The following is a 23,099-nucleotide window of genomic DNA, read 5'->3' as shown; positions in this document are numbered from 1 at the left end:
ATATATATATATATATATATATATATATATATATATATATACACATATATATATATATATATATATATATATATATATATATATACATATAACACATATAACACATATATACATATAATATATATGTATATACAATACATATAATAGAATTTTCTTTGACAATATATAGTTTTGGCTTACCTGCTTTAAATATTACAGTCAAATTCACAACATTGTTTGCATCAGAATGAATACTGCTGGAGAAATCGATAGGTACTCGTCCAACAATACTAGAATGAGTGTACGATTTCACAAGGATGTTAGTGTCCTTCCAAATCTTTTGTAATGCATATACAGAGTATGGTGGCTTCCATGGGTTTATGTTTAATACTAGATTAACTTCAACTGGTACCTATAAAATTATACATATTCCATTATAAGGATAAAAATGTCATGTATGCTTTAACTATCTGATAGTCAATATGATGAATGTAATGATGTAGTCAAGACTTAACAGTAGAAGTAATCTTTCCTCCAGCAAAACATTTACTGGAGAAATATTTGCATACAGTTTATCAATTTTTGATACAAAGTATTTGGTAGAATGTATGCTTTACAATGATTACATTAAGAAGATATATGATATATAAGTAGGATATGAGAAATATAGGAGTACAAGATGTAAAACATACTTGAAACACTGAATGACACTGTTCAAAGGTGAAAGTACAATACCTCAGATACGCAATCTCCCGCAGCTACATTTTGGTATATTTCGCTCAACATCTTGCTTTTTATAGTTTCTTGACTAGACCGCTTCAAGAATTTGCACAATTTAAAGATCTGCGCTTTGAGCTCTGCCAGCTGCTTGAGTATTTCCTCTTGCCTGGTCGCCAATATATTGTAGTCCGGTGATGTGTTCTGCAGGGAACAATACCAATTACAGTACAAAACACTCGATGTGTCTGATATTTACCGCACGATAATCGCGTGATTTCATGTGTGCAAATAATACAAACTGTGAAATCGCCTTCGAAAGTCATATCGCAACGTACGGAAGCGTCGCTCGAATTCATCATAACTGAGGTTAACGACAGCACGAGTACGACGGTGCACTTAATCCGGACTTCGTTCGTGAAATCGCTCCTTTGACAGTTTACGTTACACCGAGATCGCCGGAATCGCCGTTTTTCGTGCGGCGGTTAAGCGCACACTTCTCGCCTCGCGACATACCGCTCGTGACCGCTTCCAATTAATCGACCCCGCTCTTTTTCCCCTCGTGCGCCGATTTTCGTGTACACTTACATGGGAAAAAATCTCGCGGGGAGGGGGACAGGATAGGAGGAACATCGATCAAGAAGCCCCGACAGACGATAGCGGCAGAGTGTGTGTGAGAGACAGAGAGAGAGAGAGAGGAGAGAGGAACCGCACACTCCTCCGCCTGGTCGATCACGGATCAGTGCGCTCGCGGAAATTTTCGGGAGGAGTCATGGCTCGCATCACGATCGTAGCCGCCAGCCGCGCGTTCACGTCCGCGTCCGGATCGTCCGCGAGTTCGCGAGTCGTACACGCGGCTGTACGCGCGTACGAGCGGTGTGTCGTCGGGCGTGCGTGTCGATTGCCACGTACGCAGAAACGAGTACGGAAACCTGCAGAAGGCGGATAACCTGCTCTGTGACATCGGGCATCTTGGTACCATCGCACGGCGGCGTCACTCTCGTTGTTATCGCTATCAACTCCGCCGTTGTCGTCGCCGCCGTCGTCGTCGTCGTCGTCGTCGTCGCCGTCGTTGTTGTTGCGGTCGTTTCGGTCATATCGTCACATTGAAGTTGCGACACCTTATTCCCTTGAATATTTCGCATCTCGTACATACATCGCACGCGCGGATGCGCATCCGTAGAGGTTACTATCGGCCGTAGTATGTACATTATTATTTCGTTGATGTTGTCGTCTTCGTCAGCACGATTGTTCGTTCGAAGATGCGAGCACATTCGTCGTGCCTCGGGTTCGGGAAATCGAGAAATCCGCACCGCGTCCTCGTCGCTCGTGGTGTTAACCGCACTCCCCTCCCGCTCGCGCACTAGCGTGTCAACCGCCGGTTCGTCTGGCGGCCATGCTGTTCGCATGCGACATGGCGGCGCGCGAGAGCTGGCCGGCGCCGCGGTGGCGGCCTCTGACGCGGCGCGTGCGCACCAAGATCAAGCGTCTCGCGTCCGTGATTCGCGGGTAAGTCGGGGTTGAGAGCCGTGCTTCGCGGATACCACACCGTCCGTTCGACGTATTGTAGCGCGCTACGAGTTCACACGAAAGTAGCCGAGGCGCGACGAGGCATAAATTGTGTGTCGTGTGCGTGAGGTCGTTCGGACGCAACACAGCGGAGACTGTGAACTTATCCCACATCGAGGGTTACGCGTTGTCGAATATCCGCCGATATTCGGGCGTCACATATCGAGTGCGGGAGCTCTCGCTCGAAAAGTGTGGTTAGAATTGCGTTTTTTGTTCGCACAGACACGCCATCTGTCGTCGCGTCGATCTGACAGAGACGACGGCGCCCGAGAGCTCAGTTACAGTGAAACCGATTGGAGCTCGTGCGAGTCAACGGTGAAGACAGGCGTTGGAGTGTTTACACGCGTATACAAGCTGCGGTCTGCGGCCTCCGCCACTGTACAAACGCGTGACTTCGCATCAAACGATCATCCATTGTGTCCAAACTGGGATCTCGGCTTCTGGGTGGCTTACGAGTCGCCCTTCATCGCATAGCTGGCTGGCGGGTGGCCGACATGGCGGCGCGCAGATGAGCCAATCACAGCGTCGCTCTCACAGGCTACCACCAACGACAACGACGACTACGTCGCCATCGTGCGGCCAGAGACGCTTCCGCCGCGTCGTCACTCACTTGCCATCGAACTTTACGGGTGGTTTTTTTCGCGCACACTACGCCCGAGAGATTGATACACGAAGGTGAGCCACCGCGACGATACGAACAACGGTCACCGAGTGGAGGTGTGCCGCGTACGTACCCACACACGTACGCGAAATCCCGGTCCGCGTCGCGGCCGATTGTGTTTGGTCACGTGACCTGGGAACCGTGGGCCGAGAAATGGCGCAAAGATCGGAGTACGAACATGGGATCCATTTCGTTGCCGCGGCGATGTCACTTGTGTTTGTTTACAAGCGCGCGAGCACGCGCGCCACGTGCTGAACAGTGAGGTGGTGGCAAGGAGAGGTGCGGAGAGGACAGGAGAGGAGAGAGTAGGGTAAAGTAGAACGAACGAGGAAATAGGCAAAGAGAGGAGAGGAGGAGACGCGTGCAAGATCGGCAGGTAGGCCCCCGGGAGAGAGAGAGAAAGAGAGAGTGTGTGTTTGTGTTTGTGACACACGGGGGCCCCACGAGGCCCGAGGGTGCGCGAAACGAGGTTGGCGACGGGCCCATCGGCGGCGAACACGACCACGGAGACGACGTCGACTACAACGGACGACAACAATGACGGGGAGAGGCTCGAAAAGACGGGGGCGGCCGCCCAAGTCCGTAGTGATGGAACGACCGAAGAAGTTTCAGTTTCACCTGTTGAAGAAGCCCAAGTACCTGCAGAACCGAACAGTGAGCGGTGCTGAGACACCGGGCTCGCAACCGAGCACGCCCACGGCGTCGAGACCGACCTCGCCGTCAGTGGAGAGTGAGGAGAGTAACAAGCGCAGCACGCGAACGCGTAAGTCGCGCGGCCAACGCGACCGGCATTCTCGCAAGGGCGGCCACAGCGGCTCCGCGGCGGGCGGCGGTGGTGCGTATCAGCGTCGCGGTTATAACCCCAATGTGGACTATGGCGACTCGGAGTATCATTACGGGTCGGACTTCGGTGACGAATCGAGCGACAAGAGCGAGCCGGACGAGGACGTGCTGCACAGTGACGTCGACTCATCCGAAAGCGTAGAAGAACCAGATCCCTCCAGCGACAGCGACTTCTCATTGTCCAGCTACAGCACCACCAGTGGTACTCCTCGCAAGGGTCCGTTCATCCAACAGAGGCCACCGAGCCCGGAGCCACTGTGGCTGCAGCATCGTGATCTGCCGCCGTTACTCTTGCCCAAATCCTCCGACGACCTGCTACTGCCCAAGGAGCTGGTGATGCCGTCACTGTCCATCTACGAGGTGCTTCGGCACTTCCGCACTCTAGTGCGGCTCTCCTCCTTTCGCTTTGAGGATTTCTGTGCAGCTCTCATGTGTGATGATCAGACCAATTTGCTCGCTGAGATTCACATCATGTTGATCAAGGCGCTGCTGAGGGAAGAGGATTCGCAGCAGACCCACTTTGGCCCACTGGACCAGAAGGACTCTGTGAATGTCAGCTTGTACTTTGTCGATTCCATGAGCTGGCCAGAGGTGTTGCGCTCATACGTGGAGAGTGACAGGAGTTTTGATCAGAACATCCTGCAGATACTCACCACTACTGAGTACCCGTTCACGGCCATTGAAGATAGAATCAAGGTTCTGCAGTTCATGACAGACCAATTCTTAATCACCAATCCAGTGAGAGAGGATCTGTTGCATGAAGGTATGACAGCGTGATAGGTGCACACCTATATAGGAGAAGAAGATCATTCTCTACTGCTAAGAACAGCAATTGCTCAACTCACTTTCCTTCTTTTGAGCAATGACTATTTTCAGAATAAAAAATATTTCCCTGATAATGACATCTTAAAATATACTCTTCAAATTAAAAAAAAACTCACTATCATATATTCAGAAGAAATATTTATTCTCTTTGCAAGAATATTGTAAGACTATCAAAAACATGTTGACTCTGTGTAGTAAGCAAACCAAACTTTTGTTTCAATTCAACACTCTTAATTGGAATGCTAAACTTACTGGCATTCAGAATGTATTTTGAATAAATTTAATATTTACAATAATCTTATTTACAATAATCTATAGATTTATGGATATACAAACATGAAATATTTAAAACAAGTAACATTTACTTGAATGCAGTATGTATTTTTCTGTGCAGATATTATAATAGTAGATAGTAAATTATGGCATATGATAGTACTTAATAGATTATGACAGTAGAATGGTTGCATGATAAATATGATTTTATTCTTTGGATTGTGCTTCTTTGAGGCACAATTGCATCAGCATGGAGAGAGAGCTCTTTGTGTCTGTGCTGATGTTTTATTTGAATTTAGACTATGATTATGAAATTACTTATAAATAAGTTTCATCATTATAAACGTTTTAAGTTAATATCAGAGTTGCAGAAAAATTTGTAGATACACGTTTAGTCACACAAACGACCAGAGATACGCGAAATGTGTGTTGCAACAGAGTAAAGTAAAGAGAGTAACAATTTGTATTGCAGGGAGCATGCATTATGACGATCACTGTAGAGTATGTCACCGTTTGGGTGATTTGTTGTGTTGCGAAACCTGTCCGGCTGTATTTCACTTGGATTGCGTGGAACCACCGTTGGTAGATGTGCCCACTGAGGACTGGCAATGTAGCACGTGCAAGGCACATAAAGTAACAGGCGTCGTAGATTGTATTCCCGATGTCGAGAAGAACGGATCATTGTGCAGGCAAGAACATTTGGGATTCGACAGACACGGCAGAAAGTATTGGTTTCTCGCGAGGAGAATTTTCGTGTAAGTTACATCTCAGCGTTTTAGAATTCTGCATAGTTTAAGAGCTCACCTTTTATAAAATTACTATGCTTCCCCAATTTAGTAGTACTTTTACTCACACGATCATACATTCTGTTTGTGAACTTATCGTGAACTTATCTTCCAGCGAGAGCGAAGACGGCGAAGTGTGGTATTACAGTACGTCGTTACAACTGGAAGAATTAATGCTTACGTTAGATCAGAATGAGATGGAAGTCGCGCTCTATCGCGAATTATCGGATTATAAAGACGAAATTGTTCGTCAAATGGAGCTCACGGAGACTATCACGAATCAATATAAGGGAAACAAAAAGTCTTATCTAGAAGTGGAAAATGGTAAGAGCAATTTTCCTTGATCACACACAGCTATTTTCCTTCGTACTTCTAACACAATAACGAATCTTAATCAACATCGTTTTGTGTTTCTATTTTAAAAGCAATCGTTCTAACAAAATTTTCCATTTTCAGGTAACATACAGAAGATTCAGAAAGAACGACATGAAAAAGAACAAGAAGAGAAAGAGAAACAGAGACAAGAGACCGAAGAAATGATGCGCCGAATGCAGGAAGATAACGATTCTCTGGAAGATCGCCTGGCAGCAGCAACGGAGCAACAGAAAGACTCTAAGACGTCGATAGCGATTGACGAATCGGCTGCAGCTATGCAAGTACCTGATGTGATCAGTGAAACTGTCGAGATCGACGCGGACACGTCATCATCGGTGACCGCGACAAGCACGGAGAAGGCCGTGAAGAATAGCGCTTCTACATCATCGTCCGAAGATGTCGACGAAGAAATGTTGGAAGGTGAGGAAGGCATCACAAAAATCGGGAAGGATGGTGAGTCATGAAATGTATATAATCAGATCTTAAAGAAGTTTATGATAATCCGAAACGAAAAGTCTGTTTGCAGTTACAGTAATTATATTACACACCGCGAAGAAATTTAAATGGTCTCTCTCTCTCTCCCTCTTTCATGCAGTTTTGTATTAAATTTAACTTTGTACAAATTAATTTTTTGTTCATGGATCAAGTGTGTCTCTGCATTTTTTAGGCAAAAAGCACACCATCGTGACGAGATCGAAAACAGGCTCACTGCAGCCGCGCACTTTCAACATGGACGATCTCAAGCGACGCAGCACAGCGCCATTGTCCAAGGAGGAGCTTGAGAAGCTGGATAAGAGCGCGAAGGACACTGAGGCCGATGGTACTACGAGGGTAACACGACAGAAAGCCCATCAAATCGCGTCCGGCACACATCTGTTCAAGTTAGGCATGGACAATAACTTCAAGTCCTACGTGAATCAATACAGCACGAATCCGATTGCGCTCAACAAGATGCAGCGGAACGAGGAGCGCGATAAGAAGCGTCATCTCTCACACAAGTTCTCGCTCACACAAGCGTCCGAGTTCAAGTGGGTGGGAAGTTTGACTGGCACTCGCGCTTTGTTGGTCAGCACCTTGCGCCAGACGATACTGCAGCTGGAGAGCAACATCCAAGCGCCGTTCATGCACACTAATTGGCCGCTGCTGCGGAAACCGTGGACCGCGGCAGTCGGTGCGTGCGTGAACCCGCGTGACTTCGCGCGTGCTCTCATCGTGCTGCAAGCGTGCATCAAGTCTGTGGTGTTCGCCAGCGTGTGGCACGATCAACTCGGTCATGTAAAGCTGCAACGCGTGACCGCGACTGAGCGTGAAGAGAAGAAGCGACAGGACAAGAAAGAAAAGAAAGAAAAAGAGGACGAGGAAGAGCGTAATCGGCTGTTCAACTTCGTCAAGTATACTCTTGGCCTTAAACATCAGGTGTGGAAGCAGAAGGGCGAGGAATATCGGGTGCACGGTCAAGGTGGTTGGCTCTGGGTTTCGGCTAGTCGTCGTTATCGCTATTCTGAAATGGCGAAGCATGGCCTGCGCGTCGGGCCGCAGAAGATTATGGTGCAGATACGTGATCAAGTCGGTGTCAAGATCCTCGCGCTTGATCCGTCCACGCACGAGTTCCTGATGCAGGAACATAGTCCGCCCAAAACGGAGAACAGTGTCATGAAACAAGAGATCGTGAAGGACGAGAAGATGGAGAATGGTGACGCGGATAATGCAGTTAAGCGAGAGTTCAAAGTGGACAATGTGAAAAAAGAGCCTACGATCGACGGCGACGAAGCGAGTTCTTCTTCCACCTCTTCGTCGTCGGTGAAAACGGAACCCCAGTCAATAAAGCAAGAGACAAAACTGAATCTTTCGTGTATGTATCTTTCGATTTTATTACACCTCTCTAATACTCACTTAACTGACGAATATCACTTGACGAATATACCGATAAAATTTTTCTTATTCGAGAGATCATTATTCAACTTTATGAAATTTGTTATTTGATTATAAAGAAATCTTTCTCATTTTCAGTTCTAGCTGGTATGAAAATTGAGAAAGTTTTTACTCCGATTACTGAATTCGACGAACTCGACATTACCAAGGCGCTAACTACCCCAGGAAGATTGTATTATCCAAAAATTGCAAAGAAAACGAGGATCGACGATTTCCTGGCGCGTAGAACACATTTAAAAACTTTGGAGGAAAGGAAATTGTTACAGTCTGTAAGTATATTTATATATTTATGATGTAAATTTTATTTATACCTATTTTTTTAGATAAAACTGGGAAAGTCAAAACTGAAAATTTATTCTTCATACAATATTGCATAAATATATAAACGTAATCATATATAAAACATGAATTTTTGACTTTAATTTCTCAAAATTTATTCATGTTAAAAACTGTTTTTTTTTTAATTCCTTAGATATTTTTGTTGCACAAAGTTTTATCAAAATCTCTTGTCACAGGAAAAATCCAAAGAAAACCCGAATCAAACGGCGAATCAGAAAGGAGGTGGAGATGGTGACACCGAGGTCGATATAGAGAATCACGTTGAAAACTCGATCAGCGGTAGCGGAGACGGCTTAACAGACAAGGGGACGCCCAAAATCATCTCCGTGTCCACTAAGGATATGATCTCAACAATCGGCAAGCATATTCAGCAGTTGCGCGCTCAATACGCGAACGTTATGAAACTCTGCAAGAACATTGGTTGTTATTCTCGCTATTGCAACATGACATCGTCGGCAACAGGCGCGACGAAAAACAACACTGCGCTGACGAGCACGAAGAATCTCTCGTGCAATTGCTACTCGCCTCTGTGTATGCAGAGAGCGCAACTCAAGAACGACCTAATTTCGATGTTACGCAAAGCTAATGCTCTAAACAACAATCAGCTGTTGTCTCCTGTTAACACGTCGCAGAACACTGCGAAGACGGAATCCGTCGAGGAATCGAAAGACGCGATCAAACGTGATTCAGAATCAATGACTACGCTGGCTACTCACTACAACGAGGACATAGCGATGAACGAGAAAAAGCTAAAGGTCATTACTAGTCCGCCCATGAAGAAGCTCAAGCTGGATACAGAGACAGAAAACATGGTGGTCGATGTGACGACCACAACGACGACCACAACAAGCAATATATCGGTCACCACTACCACCACCACCACCACGACATCGATGAGAAATGCGAACGGCGCTGTGCAAGAGCGCTCTACAACTCACAATTCCGTCACGGTCTCGTCCACGGAGATCAACACGATCAGCAATACGACGAACAGCAACGGCCTGAAGAAGAAAGTGATAGTGAATCGTCGGGGCAGGACTGTGCAACGGTGCGCGTATCGCAAAGAGTTGAACGCGGATGGCAGCGAGAAGATCTACACGGCGACGTCGACGCAGGGCAAGGTCTATCTAAAAAAGATGGCGATCTCCGATCGGAAGAAGAAACGGACGCCAGTCAAGTATCCATTGTGCTCCACTTTCTGTACGAAGAACAAGCATCGCAGCATATTGCTCTTGCCGCAGCACGAACTCAGGAAACTATCGCGATTGGGCGGTCGTGCACCAGTGCAGGGTTTCCATCATCAGGCCAAGGCTAATCTATCGGTGTGGCCATATCCTTGCCCGAGGCCGCTTTTCAAGACATGCTGGCTGTACCGCACGGTCGGTCTCAAATCATTGGCCGCCGCTGCGATTCAATTGCGCGTACTCTGGGCATGCTTGAGATGGGACGACATGGCCGCCAAGCCGCTCTCCACCGACGGCAAAAGTCAAGTCACCACCGACACGGAACTCGTGACCCTTGAAATACTTGAACATCGTCAGGTTGGACAATTCCTCGACCGTACGCAGTACATGCGTCGCAAAGTCGTTATACCGCTTGAACTACCGAAGCAAGTTCGAGGTAATTTATCTTTAATAATATTAATATAATTGTGAGTGTTATGTTATATAATAAACTTTATGGTAATTGTATGAAATATATGAAATAAATGCTTAAATACCATATTCGTATAACTTTACAGAAGTAACGTCCATACGGAGCGGTCTCAGGAAACGAAAGCGTCCGGAATCGCCACAAAGCACTGAGCCGCAAGTCACTGTAGAATGGGTCGATGAGGACAAGTTAGATCTCTGGGAAATCAAGCAGTACGGAGACAGGTATACATGTTGAAAACAAAGTTTTTGACATTTCGTGTAAACGTTTGTTGATTCGAAATGCATGTTGTTCTTGCGTTGTCAACTTCTGTGAAATCGTGTTTCCAAACATCCTTTTTCATTTTGTGCGATGTGTATTGATGTTCTACACCATCGACTTTTACAAGATCCAATTCGAGTCTTAATTAACAAGTGTGGAATTATTCATGAGTTCTAAAAAATATAGGAACGATTTGGCAATAAATATTTTGCATCATATTTTCCATCTTTTTTCGATAGTATAATTTTTCTCTTTTTAATATGTTTTAATATAGTGCAACGATAATATATTAATTATATCAATATATAATACAGTATAGTATCTTTTATACATGTTTCAAGTTTTTTAACGAATTTGAACGAATATAAAGAGAAGAAAAATATAGGAACGATTTGGCAATAAATATTTTGCATCATATTTTCCATCTTTTTTCGATAGTATAATTTTTCTCTTTTTAATATGTTTTAATATAGTGCAACGATAATATATTAATTATATCAATATATAATACAGTATAGTATCTTTTATACATGTTTCAAGTTTTTTAACGAATTTGAACGAATATAAAGAGAAGAAAAATATAGGAACGATTTGGCAATAAATATTTTGCATCATATTTTCCATCTTTTTTCGATAGTATAATTTTTCTCTTTTTAATATGTTTTAATATAGTGCAACGATAATATATTAATTATATCAATATATAATACAGTATAGTATCTTTTATACATGTTTCAAGTTTTTTAACGAATTTGAACGAATATAAAGAGAAGAAAAATATAGGAACGATTTGGCAATAAATATTTTGCATCATATTTTCCATCTTTTTTCGATAGTATAATTTTTCTCTTTTTAATATGTTTTAATATAGTGCAACGATAATATATTAATTATATCAATATATAATACAGTATAGTATCTTTTATACATGTTTCAAGTTTTTTAACGAATTTGAACGAATATAAAGAGAAAAAAAGAATTGAGAATATAAATCTTGCTTCTACTTTCGAATTTTACATCCCAAGAATTACGTCGCTGCATGCGGCGCCTGTCTTTCTATTTACGCTTGCCAGATTCACACGAAGACAACAATGATGATGCCTTCGCGCGAATCTAGCGCTGCAAATGACTTAACATTTCTGCTTGCTCTATCTGTTGTCTCTCTCTTTCTATCGTTTTATCCTCGTCTCTTTTTCACCAGCCAAACTAACCCACTGCTTTGGTGTGTGTCCTGTCTCCAGGTTAGAGAAGGCTAATGCCCAGATTATTACTAGGAGTCGCTCGGGAGTGCCTCAGCCGGTAGTTGTAAGTGGTAACAGAACGACGACCGTCTCAAATACAACTGGAGATCAACTTGTAAGTGGTAAAGCTACGCCAGAGGAAATCAAGGAGAAAATGGAGCAGCAGTTGCGCATGCAACGGGCAGCCCATCAGCAGAAACGAGCTCTAGAAACCCTTAAAAGCCCCACAAACTCCACATCGACCACTCAGCTGGTCAAAGTCACGACGAATTCTTCACATGGTAAGCTTTGACGACTGTTATCGCTGATGATTTGCGACAAGTAAAGTAAACACAGATAATTGTAATCAATATATTTCTCATTTCACGTAAATATTCAATTTATCAAATTTTATCCTCTTCTTTTGTATTGTAGACGGCACGGTTAAGTTGGTTTCAAAAGTTGCGATTCCCGCTAATCCAAACAGCGGGACAAAGTCGCAGTTGACTTCCCTCCTGACCACTCCTACGCAGAACAAAATCCTCGGGACACGGCGAATTTATATGACGAAATGTAAATATGAAATTATTTATGTCCTTGTCCTTAAATGTAATACGTGATATCAATTTTATATAAATTCGTTTTTCTCTTCATTTCAGCGGCCGACGGCACAACCAAGGTAGTATCTGGTCCCACCAGTATTTTGCCGAAAACGTCACAGAGTCCAGCGACGAACCAGTTGCAGTCTCTGATCAGAGTCTCGCCAACAGGTAAGTTTACTCAAACGTTTTTTTTTTTCGAAAGTATATTATACCTTAACAACATATCAATGCTATAGAGTACCGTATTTAAGTTTTTAAATCCTTAAGTTTCTCACAGATTTCGTATAACACATTGTAGAATCTTTTTACTATTATTGTACTACCTGGCACGTAATATGGATGTCAAATTGCCAGGTAATCCACCGGTACAAGTGCAGCAAAGAGTACAGATTCTGAGAGGACCCGATGGAAAGCTACAAGTGCGCGGCTTGCTACCCAGCCAACAATTGGTTCAGATGCCGGATGGAAAGCTGCATGTATTGAATGTGAGCCATGCTGGCACGCATCTCACGCAATGCATCACGACGAATTCGACGACACCTACAACAACTTTGCAGGTAATACATTTAAACGTCCTTCATAGGTGGAACGAGAATTGATGTATCTTTATTATACAAAATTTATGGTAGTTTAAAATTTTTTTATTTTTCTTTTTAATACAACAAACACACACACATTACAGACATTTAACAATACACATTAAATATAAGTATATGTATATACAAACGAAATATAAAACGAATATTGACTTGAATCAATATAACTGACATTAATATTTTTCAGGCCAAGACTGTGACTGCAGTTAGTAATACGACCAAAGTAGTAACTTCAGATAATGCCTCCACGATTAAAGCCAGTCCGGTTAAAGTGACAACGTCCTCAACGCAACAAGCACAAACGCCGCAGCAGGTACAAGTTATGCAGACTGTTCAACGTGTTAAAGGCACGGCTGTGACATTGACACCTACCACGCCGACTAATCAAGCAACGAAAAACGCCATTGTGGTCGCCAATACCGGACAAACTGCACAGGTAATGAGTGTTTTTGATTTTAAAGGAAAATTGTATTTATTTTTATATATACACCTGTATACTCTACTTCTTAACTAATTATGTGCTATTAACTTAATTATGTGCTATAGATGATATCCACGGGAGGGCAAGTGATAAGTGGCAACCAAATAGTCGTCACGAATTCGAATTTGGCACAACAATTGGCATCTGGTAAGGCTCAGTTGACAACGATCGGCGGTCACCAGGTCGTGATACGTGGCACGCCTACGGGAAATCAGATCGTTCATCTCAACTCGACGAATAGCGGTATAATTGTGAAAGGAACCGTTGGAACGCCCAAACAGCAGCAAGGTCAGTCATTTAGATCTTTCTTAAGGAAAAATTGATTGCTATCAGCTAAGTATAATATAGTTAATTGTTCGATTTATAAAGACTGAATAGATATGTTTTGTAAATCATTGGATAAAGTATTGAATATTATAGTTAGAAGGATTATATAAATATACTAGCAATATATTGAATATCCTGGTCCTGAGTCGCGGAACTTTGAATTGATGACGTCAGAAGCGAGAAATGACATGCTGAAAATTCTTGTGTGCTATTTTAAAATAAATGGATACTTGTATGAAAAAATATTCATGATCATTCAAGCATATTTGTAAAATGTTCCGAAAATTATCCTTTTTCCTTACAGTCAATAGATAATCGTAAAATTAAGAAGCGCAAATATACAATCCCTTCAATTTACTTTTCCCCATGTCTTTACCACATTTATTTTACGTTTGTTTATTGACAATCAAGGAAAAAGGATAGTTTTCGAAACATTTTACAAGTATGCTCAAGCAATCTGTGTTCTTTCATACAAATATCTTTTTATTTAAAAATACACACAAGAATTTTCAGTATGCTATTTCTTACTTCTGATGTCACAATCCAACATTTAGCCGCAGCGAGTCCTTAAGTTCTAAGATCCTTAAGATTCAATATCTTTGATATATATAAATTCAGATATTTTAGTAGAATTGTTGCAGTAAATTAATATAACAGTTGTTTCAGAAGTATATGCATTATCAGAAATATGTACATACTCATGCATACTTATAAACATATGTTTAGCTATGCTCTATACAATTGTACATTCTTTTAGATATTTGCCCAAGAAATAAAAAAGTTATATATTTGTGCAAAAAGAATATATTACTGATACATATACTGATATGAACGACTGATAATAACAAGTGAACTATATTTGTAGTTTTGCAAACTACACAAGCTTCAACGGTGGCTCAATCAGCGGTAAGCACGAACGCGAGTGTGACGACGACCACCGCAACTTCCACCACTTCGTCAGCGACAACAACTAGTTCTACCGCATCTCCACCTCCGGGAAGCGTGGAAGCATCCTTGCTGGCTGGTCAGCCACCCGGTACGGTTATCAAATGCGTGACAGCTCAGATCCAGATGACAGAGGGTCCGCGAATTGTTCTACAAGGTTTACAGGGTGCGGAATTTACGTCGCAACAGTTGGCTATGGTTCAACAACAAGTGAAGCAGCAACTTCTCAAAGGTTAGGATGAATAAAAATTCTAGTTCGAGATTTGTAATGAAGTGTCAAATAAAATATTAAATTTGCTTCTATTTAACCAAATATTTTACTATCTGACGTTTACACATATTTATATATGTTTCAGCGCATGCGACGACCGGCAAACAAGGCGTCTTAGGCCCTACAAAGATTTACTTAGCCGTTCAGCCAGTTCAGTCATCCAATAATCAACAACAAACTCAGACTCCCCAGACTGCGTCGACGGTAAATACTACCACGACGTCAAGTCCAAAACAGCAGCAGCAACAGTCTGTAGCTTCTTCGCCATCTGTCACTGGTACATAATTCTCCAATTCTACATATCTTAGGTTTTTTTTTTAAATGATGACAAATATTTTATACACATTCATATTTTTTTTATCTGAAAATATAACTGTGCGCGCGCGTATATGTATGTGTGTGTATATAAATATATATACAATTACCTTATTAATTTGCTCAATTTTCCGCATATAAAATAAGTAAATAATGTATAAATGTCTTAATAAATATTCTCGTGAAAGTACACACGATAAATTTAACTGACGAATTACTGATATTTGCGCGCGATTTTATAAGAGTATAGTTTTATATACGGACAAAATTATAGATATATAAATGAGAAATTTAATCTATTTATATTCCTTTCTGATTAGAATCGCGAGCATCTACCGAAACCATTCCAGAACTTTCCCAGGCAGTAACGACAAAATCAGCAGATAAACCTAAAGTAGTCGTTCAACAAGTAGGACGTGTAATGAACGCGACTGAGGATGAGACACAAAAGGCGAGCATAGCCAATGGACAGCAGCCATCATCACAGTCGCAGAAAGATGGAAATGACTCGTCGACGAATAAATTCATACTTACGCCGGATTATATTCAACAAAGTCAGTAGACAAAATGTTATAAAAAAATCATTCTTCCGAATCAATGGGCATTAATATGTTGCTACTTTTTAAAAGATTATCTCAATTTTTAGAGCTTTATCATGTGTAGAAAGGATTTTTGTTAAAAATGTGATCGAATTCATGCAATCAAATTTTTCATTTTGCACATAAAATTTTTCTTTTTACACATAAGATTTTCCTCATAAAAAGAATGAAACTTGACTTTTATTTGAGCATATTCTCATTTATACATTTTTCTTATTCTCAGCGATTAAAAACGCACTGAAGCAAGAAAACCTCAATCCCGAGATAGAAGAAAAGCTGTTACAGCTGCAACGCTATCAGGAGAAACAGATGAAAGGTAGCGGCGTGGAAAATTCGGTGACTGGTAATCAAACTCACAATTCACCAGCCACGACGACACCGCGTCCACCATCGCGTAAACGACCGGCGCCTTCAAACATTCCATCGGCAGCGACGGCAACAACAACGCCGACGAACGTGCAGTCGTCTGGCGATGACAAAGACGACAAAGACTGGGTGGAGACACCACCCAGAAAGAGACCAGCGCAGAAGCAAGAAAATCGCGAGACACCAAAGTAAGAGACAAAGAAAAGTGATATGTCGCACTAACATCTTATTCCCATTACCTTTATCTCATTTATTATCGTTTTCTGTTTTTTTCATTTTCCTACTTGCAAAGCGTGAAATATAGATCCCAACATTTTTAGGCTTCTGGCTCCTCGCCGCAGAACTTTTGACCGATAACATTAAAAGCAAAATAATACATGCTGAAATTCTTGCAAATATGTTGGAATATAAAAATGTATCTATAAAATGACACTTGCAATCCATCATCAAGCAAACTTGTAAAATAGCCCCAACACTTTCTTTTGTTCGGATAATCGATAAATAACCGTAAAACTAATGTGTCATGCAACATTCCTCTTTAACTTCTGTCATGATTTTGTCATGTTAATTTTACGATTATTTATTGATTATTCGAATAAAAAAAAAGTATTTGGGTAAATTTTACGGATCAATCGATTGTAAAAATATCAATTTATAAACATATTTTATTTCAACGTATTTTGTAAGAATATTTAATGTACATTTTCTTAATTCTGATGTTGCAATCATGATAGCTGCTGTGAAAAACCAAGAGTCTTAATTCCCATTTGTAGATTTTATTCAATTACTCAGTTCACGAATTTGTAGATATTTCTCCCGCCTCCTCTATTGTATATTTCGCAGTCCTGAATTTTAACACTTGTAAATTATTTGATTTTAATATGAACATTTATATAGGTATTTATATATATATATATATATTATGCACATACGACATATATATGTCCATATATGTGTTATAAGGCTGAACCTTATATAAGATATATCCCTAGGAATTTTTGTCTCTGCAAGTGGTTTTTACTACTTAATCAAGGAAATCATTAGGTGTACGTCTTACACGTACTATTCAGTTTTGAATATTTAGGCAAATTTTATATGATACAAAAAAAAATTTAAATTGTTTAAATTTTCGAATAAAATATTTATATTGTATATTATGATTGAGTTATATTAACCAAAGATATTACTCTGTAATTCTACTGTTTTCTCGAGTCTGTGTTTCAGCGATGAAACTTGCTGAAATTCCATCTAATTACTGCTATCTCCAGTCAAACTGTGTGTCTAACGTCTATTTAGACGTTAAATGTATTGAAAAAATATCCCGAACTACAGCGATATTTAAGAAAATCCCTACAAAAAAAATAATAAAATGATAAAATAATAAAATGATTAATACATGAAAGATACGTGTTGGTTAAGTGTAATCTAATTTACTTGAAAATATAGAGACCAGGAATAAAACTTCCTTCTTTTCTCGTGTTTAATCCCGTCTTATCAGCGCTTAAGTGGCCTCCTTTGAATTGGCAACCTGAGTAACAAACGACTGCACACAGAAGATTGTATTTGCTTAACAATTGGGAGTTTCGTGTTGATATGATCAAACTCACTAAGCAATGAATTGGAATCTATCAGATAACATTTTTTGAAATTGGATTGTAATGATTTGTTTCAGCGAAAATGCCAAGCGCAACCGTTATTTGTAGCATCATGTTATTTGTGCCTGTCTTTATCACTCACATAAGCGTTTTATTTGTGCTATTTTATCTGTAATATAACTTACACAGACTGTCCTGCACCAAGTGAACACTAAATATGTTAATTTTGAGACTTTACTACGTGACGTTCATTTCTTTTAAAGAAATATGAAATGTGGAATTAGACAGTCACGTTTAACTTCTAATAGAATAGGACCCACGTTCAAAGATTTTTCAATTGATTGTTTTGATAGGAACTTTTACGAGTAACAATTGAGAATAAAGAAGTTTCTGATGGTAAAATTGTATCTTTTATATTCTAATTATCAAGCAAATTTAATATTTATTAGATAGGTAGTTTTCTGTCTTATCTTTCTTGATAAATTACTAAAACAGTCTATCGATAATCTAATGCTAAATAATCCATCTTGTTTGATGGACATTTGTCAGTTAGTTGCAAATGAAATATTTAGGTTTCTGTCTCTGCCACGTGAATAAGTAAGATAGAAAGTCGTGTGAAATATATTTATTGTGTATGTAATATGAGAAATCTAATTTACAAATATATTTGGCAAATGAAAAAAGATTTGCACAACACAATGTGTAAGAATGTCCTCATACAAAAAGTGAATTTTTCTATAATTACTTCAGAAACCGTCATCATCGGTGAGTTTTCTCCTTTTTTTATATATATTTTTGTATTTACCCGAGTTAGAAATTTAAGATTCCATCTTAATAGTCTATAAAATATTGATATCCTCTTTACACTCTATTAATTTCAAAGTCATTTATGTTATATGTTATCTTGTCTTATTCTGGACTATTAAATGAAAAAAAATGATAATATGTATATTTTCTGTCTTAAAAGAAAAATAAAATTATTATCTATATATTGAAAAATTTGTCACATTTTAATAATGTAAGAATAACTAAATATTTTATAAGTACTTTTATGAGTACTTTTATGAATGTTATTTTTTTTTAATAATATATGTTGTTGAATACGATCAAGTTGAAACATGTGATACACTTAAAATGTCATTAAAACTTTTCAGAGTGCCGAGGCTAGCAGAGACATTGGACAACGAGTCCTCACCTAAAAACCGATCCGCGAAACAAAAGGACAGCCAAGAGCAGCGTAGAAAGCAACAGGTGCATTCACGAATGCAAGTTTTATTGTTCCGTCATAAAGAGCTTCTCAAAAAAGATATCCTGAAGAAAAGAGCCTTGCTTGAGAAAGAGCTTCAAATTGACATACAGGTAAACATGATTACAAATTAACGCGTTGTAACGTAACACTAATAAGTATACATACATACATGTGTGTGTGTGTGTGTGTATGTGTGTAAAGCTAACATAAGATAATATTTACACATTTAGCTCTTTATGGAATTGTAACCTCCTTGAAAATAACAATCTCTGTCTTTGTAAAACACAATTTCACATTTTATTTTTAACAATAGCTTAAAGACAAAAAAGTATCTGTTTTTCTTCTACGATTCACTCTTTAGAATAGAAAATAACTCTGTTCTAATAATCGTTGCAGAAGGACCTGTCTGCGGAGCTCGCCACTAGGACGAAGGCGGAGAGGCATAAGCAGGACGAAGTGAAGGTTGGTAGTGCTAAACGCAAGGCAAATGCCCAAGTGGCGCAACAAGTGAGCCCGTCGTCTAATCGGAATAGCAGCGGCAGCAGCAGACCGAAGAAACACAACAAAGCGCAAAGTAACAGCGCGACACCACCAGGAGGTTCCTCAGCTGCTGCGACTCGCATCAAGAAGGAAAAGTTGTACTGTTTGTGCAGAACCCCCTACGACGAGACTAAGTAAGACAAAGCGAGATTTTACAATCGAATTAATTGAGCTGAAAAAAAGAATGGTGACTCTTTTTAATTCTGAGAAGTTCTTTTTTATGTAAAAACGATACATTTTATATTGTAGTATACTGTAATTGATAATTTTCGTTATTCTTGATCTCTCTTTTCAAGATTTTCGAATCTTTCAATTTTTTCAAATCTTTCTTAAGATTTTACGTGGGCTGTGACCTGTGCAATAACTGGTTCCACGGTGACTGCGTGGGCATTACAGAGGAAATGAGTAAATCTCTATCAGAATTCGTATGCACAGAATGCAGACACGCGAGGGATACACAGGAACTATATTGTCTATGTAAACAGCCTTATGACGAATCTCAGTAAGTGATTGAGTTATTAACTTACACATGGCACACTTCTTTTGGATACTTTAATCTAGCATACTGATGTCGTTTTAGTCCTGGCGTTTATTTACATCCTGCAAAAATACTAACAAATATCTACATATATTTTTCCTATATATTTCCTATATATCCAATATATTTTCTCAAGTTTGTAAAATAAAATTATGTACAGAAATAATTGCAAATATTCACTTGAATATTTAATTTTATTACAAATATAAAGAACAATGAAAACGTAAGTTTATATAAAACTTTTTAACTTTTCTGAAAATGGATTTAAGAAATTAATACTCTAAGATTCTTTTATCAATATTTAGATATTTAAGAAAAAATATTACATATATCAATTTGTCAAAAAGTATAATTATTTGGAAAAATGAAAACATGTAATTTTTTCAGTCAAGGGATGAATAAAATCGTTAATAGTTTAAAGTTTTTGCGGTCACGTTTTTCCTCTTTACAGATTTTACATATGCTGCGACAAATGCCAGGACTGGTTCCATGGTCGTTGCGTCGGCATTCTTCAATCAGAAGCAGACAATATTGACGAGTACGTCTGTCCAAATTGTCAACGAAATTCTTCCGTTAATTTCGCTAACATGAAGAACCTGAACGCAAAAGACCTGGACCTACTGAAGAAATTAATCAAACAGATACAGGTATACCAATGCTTTCGCTGAAACGTTACACGGAACTTAAAAAATCCAACTTTAAGTATTTAACTTAAGATTTAATTATGATACTTAATACGCACAACTGATCTGTTCCAGGCTCATAAAAGTGCATGGCCGTTTATGGAACCTGTGGATCCCAATGAAGCACCCGATTATTATAAGGTGATAAAAGAACCAATGGGTAAGCATCACAAATATACAACTATAATTGATCTGATATCTTAAATTCTACATCGATCTTTTAAGCCAAAAGACGCATCTTATTTTTCCCAATGTTTTCCTATATTAAAAGTTTACATAATAATTGAGCGAAAATGAGTAAACATTCTATTGTTGATTCTAGCATATTTATGTAACCCCTAACCCCACAACTTTGTTTTAATCTTTAAACCGTAATAAATTGACCAACCACAGTCGATTATTTTGAAGATAATCAACTGTGGTTGGTCAGTTTCTTACAGTTTAATAATTAAAGCAAGATTGTGGATAAGGGTTAAACGATCTACAATCTTGCTTTAAGCTTTAAGTCGTAAGCAACTGACCATCACAATCGATTATTCTTGAGACGTAAGGAAAATAATTGACTGTGGTTGATCAGTTGTTTAAGACTTAAAGCTTAAAGTGAGGTTGCAGATCGACACTAATTGATATATAGCGATACTCTCTTCAAGAAATTTGCTAAAATGTTAATAAATTATTTTATTATTTCGCAGATTTACAGACTATTGAATTGAGGATAAATGATCGCTCATACAAGAAGCTGAGCGAATTCATTGGCGATATGACCAAGATATTCGACAATTGCCGCTACTACAATCCGAAGGAGTCGCCGTTTTTCAAGTGCGCTGAATCCCTAGAGACTTACTTCGTACACAAGATTAAAAGTCTGAGGGAGAAGTTCTCTGAGGGAAAGTAAGCCGCGATCAAAGAGGGAACTCTATGTGAGAAAACTATAAATCCTCAAATCGAAGTGAAATGAAGTGTACACGGGAGAAGGAATATTAATACACTAATTTAGTGCAGTGCTCTTCGGTGCGGAGGACGCGGACGAAAAGAAAAAGAGGAAGATGAACGCGGTTTGTGCCAGTACACAATACACGTAGACAAACGAAAAAAAAAGCAGAAACTTTCTTGAAATTAGATTTAAGTGTGTATTAAAAATAGTAACGCGCGTGCGCACCGGTCTCCGCTATTTATTATAGTTGTGTGAACATTCTCGCCTAATCCATTTCCCACCTCGTCCCCTTCGCCCTTTCCTACCCGCCCCTTTCCTCGCGCAACGCAAATTTCGTTTTGTGCCGTATAAGATATAGCGAACATTGAACCGAAACTCCTCGCAGTTCATGATTCGTTAGATGATATGCAAATAAGAAATTTATCGACGTCGTGCTGCCGTTGGTTCTCTCCGTGAAGAATCTTCCTCTCTATTGCTAACTGAAGGTAAAAAGAAAGAAAGATTGCTAAATAAAGGTAAGAGAGACAAAAAGAGAACAAGTCGCATGGCATGATTAACGTTTCTTTTCTTCGAATAATTGCATATTATAACAATATTTGTTCTCAGTTTATTTATAAGAATAAGCGAAAATGGAAGAAACCAGGAATATCTTGCGAAGAAGGGATTTGAGAAAGGAAGGAAGAAAGGGAGAGGAACCAACGGTCTCGAGTCTCATCTGGTGGGGAGTTCGCTTGAGACAGTCTGGGAAAAAAAAACCGCTATACTTTTCGTCCTAGTTTATCCCGAGACACGAAGAGAAACGAAAAACAGTTCTATGTCACCGCATAGCTGTAAGACTATTTTTTAGAACACGCATAATAAATAATAAATTGTACAAATTCGTTTATCTCGTGCTCACGCAACACGTATATACACTTACACATACAAATAACAATGGTTCTTCTCTATTTACTTACGTTATTTTATTAATCAAATAGATTTTCTATGAAATTGTAGATATTCTATGAGATATATATATATATATATATATACATACATACATACATACATGACACTCATACATTTAGATTGTAAGAGAGAAAGGAAAGAGAGAAAAGGGTCTGCTTTGTATATATAATCACAGGCAGGTGAAAAGGTGAAATACGTGATTTATCAAGAAAGAAGCAGTTGTAGAATTCTTTGATTTGCAAGCAAAACAGAAATAAAAGCAAAAAGAAAACAACAGAGTTTGTTTCGATAAAAGAAACGAAAATTGTTGTTTATATTTTAGCTATATGAATAATAAATAAGATAGGACGCCGATGTGAATTTTTCTTGATTTTTTACTTTTTTTTTTATAAAAAACTCGAAAAAACTTATTTTAGTTTTGTAAAGGATGAAGAGAATACAAGTATATTCTTTTATGTGTCGAAATAAAATATAAATAAAAAGATTAAACGTAGGGCGTTGTATAAAAGTTTATAACGTTGTATAAAAGTTAACATATATCAAGTAGATGTGCGACAAAATAATAACAGCACACGCGAATATATTCATACAATATTGAATTCGTTGGTGAAATTATTTTAGCTTTCAATCGACAAACGCTTCTATGTATGTTTTGTTTACTTTTATATACATTAAATA

The 23,099-nt window shown here is 39.3% G+C and overlaps 2 protein-coding genes across 8 annotated transcripts in view; one reads left to right on the top strand and one right to left on the bottom strand.

The window, feature by feature from the left end:
- The window catches only part of LOC116842383, a 3,718-nt gene extending 1,598 nt beyond the window's left edge, over positions 1–2,120 (bottom strand). Inside the window, exons 1-3 of one of the 5 annotated variants that reach the window (XM_032811518.1) lie at positions 1,629–2,120; positions 715–900; positions 181–391 (exon numbers count right to left, since the gene is read on the bottom strand). In XM_032811518.1, the coding sequence (XP_032667409.1) occupies positions 181–391; positions 715–900; positions 1,629–2,105 (874 nt within the window). In that variant the 5' untranslated portion in view covers positions 2,106–2,120. Of the gene's footprint in view, positions 1–180; positions 392–714; positions 901–998; positions 1,419–1,608 lie in introns of those variants that run through there. The other 4 variants (XM_032811519.1, XM_032811522.1, XM_032811520.1 and 1 more) reach the window with 4 other exon arrangements.
- A 119-nt stretch (positions 2,121–2,239) lies between these two features.
- Positions 2,240–22,781, top strand: LOC116842381 (nucleosome-remodeling factor subunit NURF301). 3 transcript variants are annotated; one of them, XM_032811512.1, is made up of 24 exons: positions 2,240–4,532; positions 5,340–5,622; positions 5,768–5,976; positions 6,109–6,447; positions 6,695–7,879; positions 8,038–8,228; positions 8,475–9,918; positions 10,040–10,175; positions 11,454–11,734; positions 11,868–12,005; positions 12,092–12,202; positions 12,389–12,591; positions 12,818–13,066; positions 13,177–13,399; positions 14,304–14,615; positions 14,740–14,931; positions 15,290–15,523; positions 15,792–16,122; positions 18,684–18,888; positions 19,175–19,452; positions 19,653–19,820; positions 20,308–20,503; positions 20,615–20,699; positions 21,232–22,781. In XM_032811512.1, the coding sequence occupies exons 1-24, from the start codon at positions 3,464–3,466 to the stop codon at positions 21,432–21,434; spliced, it is 8,265 nt and encodes a 2,754-aa protein (XP_032667403.1). In that variant the 5' UTR covers positions 2,240–3,463; the 3' UTR covers positions 21,435–22,781. The 3 variants fall into 3 exon arrangements, with proteins under 3 accessions (XP_032667403.1, XP_032667402.1, XP_032667401.1); XM_032811511.1 differs by having other exon boundaries at positions 6,109–6,480; positions 11,487–11,734; XM_032811510.1 differs by having other exon boundaries at positions 6,109–6,480.
- The last annotated feature ends 318 nt before the right edge of the window (positions 22,782–23,099 follow it).

The sequence above is a fragment of the Odontomachus brunneus genome, unplaced genomic scaffold, assembly GCF_010583005.1.
Source record: "Odontomachus brunneus isolate Ranch 3 - 2012 unplaced genomic scaffold, Obru_v1 Obru_scaffold_025, whole genome shotgun sequence".
Classification (NCBI taxonomy): domain Eukaryota; kingdom Metazoa; phylum Arthropoda; class Insecta; order Hymenoptera; family Formicidae; genus Odontomachus; species Odontomachus brunneus.
Note: the sequence above shows the minus strand (reverse complement) of the source record. Positions and strands in the feature narration are given on the sequence as shown.